General features: G+C 29.6%; 1 protein-coding gene across 3 annotated transcripts in view; it reads right to left on the bottom strand.

The window, feature by feature from the left end:
- Positions 1 to 714: 714 nt before the first annotated feature.
- The window catches only part of Uqcr-q (Ubiquinol-cytochrome c reductase ubiquinone-binding protein), a 46,427-nt gene continuing 45,013 nt past the window's right edge, over positions 715 to 2,128 (bottom strand). The window contains exons 2-4 of one of the 3 annotated variants that reach the window (XM_076905210.1): positions 1,411 to 1,439; positions 1,051 to 1,213; positions 715 to 880 (exon numbers count right to left, since the gene is read on the bottom strand). In XM_076905210.1, coding sequence (XP_076761325.1) covers positions 786 to 880; positions 1,051 to 1,201 — 246 coding nt within the window. In that variant the 5' untranslated portion in view covers positions 1,202 to 1,213; positions 1,411 to 1,439 and the 3' untranslated portion in view covers positions 715 to 785. The other 2 variants (XM_076905212.1, XM_076905211.1) reach the window with 2 other exon arrangements.

Here is a 2,128-nt window from a genome sequence, read left to right as displayed (position 1 = left end):
CTTACCTGTTTTGCCCAGGTGCATTCCTGATACGGGCTCCCTGATTGGCTAGTTGGTATCTGCGAAATATGGCGTTCAGTTCTAACGGAATCGGATATTTTCGATCCGAGAAAACAGGAAGGTACTAATGGTTCCAAAAAGAATTCACTAACTCGGGATAAAATTTACTGATAATGGCAATTAATTAACCTGTATCTGTATCGCTACTTTGTTAACTTCACGCAACAATAAATTAAATATGAAAGTTAAAGTCAGTGTTACCAAAATAATAGAAAAAAAATGCTAAAAAGGAATGCTCAATACGCATTCATAATTTAATAAAAATTCAATAACAGTAATATCAAATGGGATGTTAAAAGCTGTTTATATATTATCAACTAGAACGTACGTATGATAATTAATTCATGTTTTTGAGCAGATTCAATGATTTAAAAATTTTAAATTTAACATGATGAAATAGGTAAGAACACGATTTTATTCTCTATTTTTGCATTACAAATATGTTACGAAACTTGGAAGTAATCTAAATACTTATTATACCTTGACAACTGTACCAATGAAACAATTTGTTAAAATGAATATATGAATTGCAAATTTTTAGGCTCAATAAACTGTGCTTTAGTATTTGGGAGAAAATGAATATGTAGAAACTTGCACTATCCAATATAGTAAATTATACAAAGTCTCTTAGTATTCAAATAAAACAATCTAACCAATGTCTATATATGTTATTTATATTACATAAATGAGATTGTTGACATTTATTCTACATTTAATTTTACAATCTACACATCATTTTCAAAATCTTTTGGGTTCTTGCGGTGCATTTTACGATTTTCCTCATTTGCCCACACCATTAGCATGTAAGTGCCTCCAAACACTGTAAAATAAAATAAAATATATTGTAATAAATAGGAATATGCAACAGATCATGAAGCAAATCTGTCAAACTATAGAGCCGACATATTCTTATTGTTTTATGCAAATGGCAATATGATATGATTAATGAAATTATCATATTATTAGCAATAAGTAATAAAAGTTGCTTACTAAATCCAAAACGTAAGAAAAATGTTCGCCAACGCTTCATCATTCTACCACCACCTGCCCATACTCCTGCAAAAGCCTTTTGTTCATACGGGCTAAGGCGGAAGAATGTAACGCCTGTCATTTTGGCAAGCCTTCCGAATTTTAAACCCATCTTGGGAAGATTCTGAAACAAACATTACTTTAATCATTCAGAACATAATTAACCATAACCATGAATTAGTATAACTAGTGTAGTAGTTAAAAGACGTCATACAATTCCGAATACAGGTAATTTATGGAAAAGATTTCTTACTTAGTTTTATTTATTAGTGAATATCTAACAAGATAATTGATGGAATTTTTTCAAATTGTAAAACTTACATAATATACCTCCGATTGGATTTCGACTCCGCAGATACCACACGCAAATAACGACTTTATGTGACTATCGTGCTATGCGCATTGCACGGAACTTCAAGTATAGAACTGCTGCTGCGCGTTTGCGTTGTATGTACTTACAGAAGAGCGGTAAATATAAACAACTAAAACAATACAATATAGATTCATATTAATGTATTATAAAGTAATAGTTACAAATATTTGTATTGAAATGAAGTATAGTGTAATTTTTATATTAACTTTTATAGACATAATCTATATAGAACACCTACACATATAACTATTGTCATATTATAGTAGGTTTTATTCTTTTAAATTATTGAATTAAACAATAAAGCAAATTCATAGAATAGATACGCTTCTTTATATGTTTTATTTAATATTTGTGTAAATTAATAACTACCTTCGATTATATAATATTCTAAAGTGCTAAAACTTCATAGGGAATTTGCGTTTTTATCTGCGATTTATTCTATAAAATTTCAATTCGATTTTTCTTTCGTATACCTTAAATATACAATTTCCCTAAAACACCATTGCCAATCTGTCCTTCTACGACTTCTTAAAAATCTTTCGAGTAACCAACAACTTTTTTTCTGTTTACGTTCATAGGATGATAGTAACATTTCGTAAAAGAAAAGAAAAAGAAGACATATGAAAAACTACTGATCCGTTTCTCGATGCAAGGTGGCGCTACTGT

Source organism: Xylocopa sonorina, chromosome 11 (genome assembly GCF_050948175.1).
Source record: "Xylocopa sonorina isolate GNS202 chromosome 11, iyXylSono1_principal, whole genome shotgun sequence".
NCBI lineage: Eukaryota > Metazoa > Arthropoda > Insecta > Hymenoptera > Apidae > Xylocopa > Xylocopa sonorina.
Note: the sequence above shows the minus strand (reverse complement) of the source record. Positions and strands in the feature narration are given on the sequence as shown.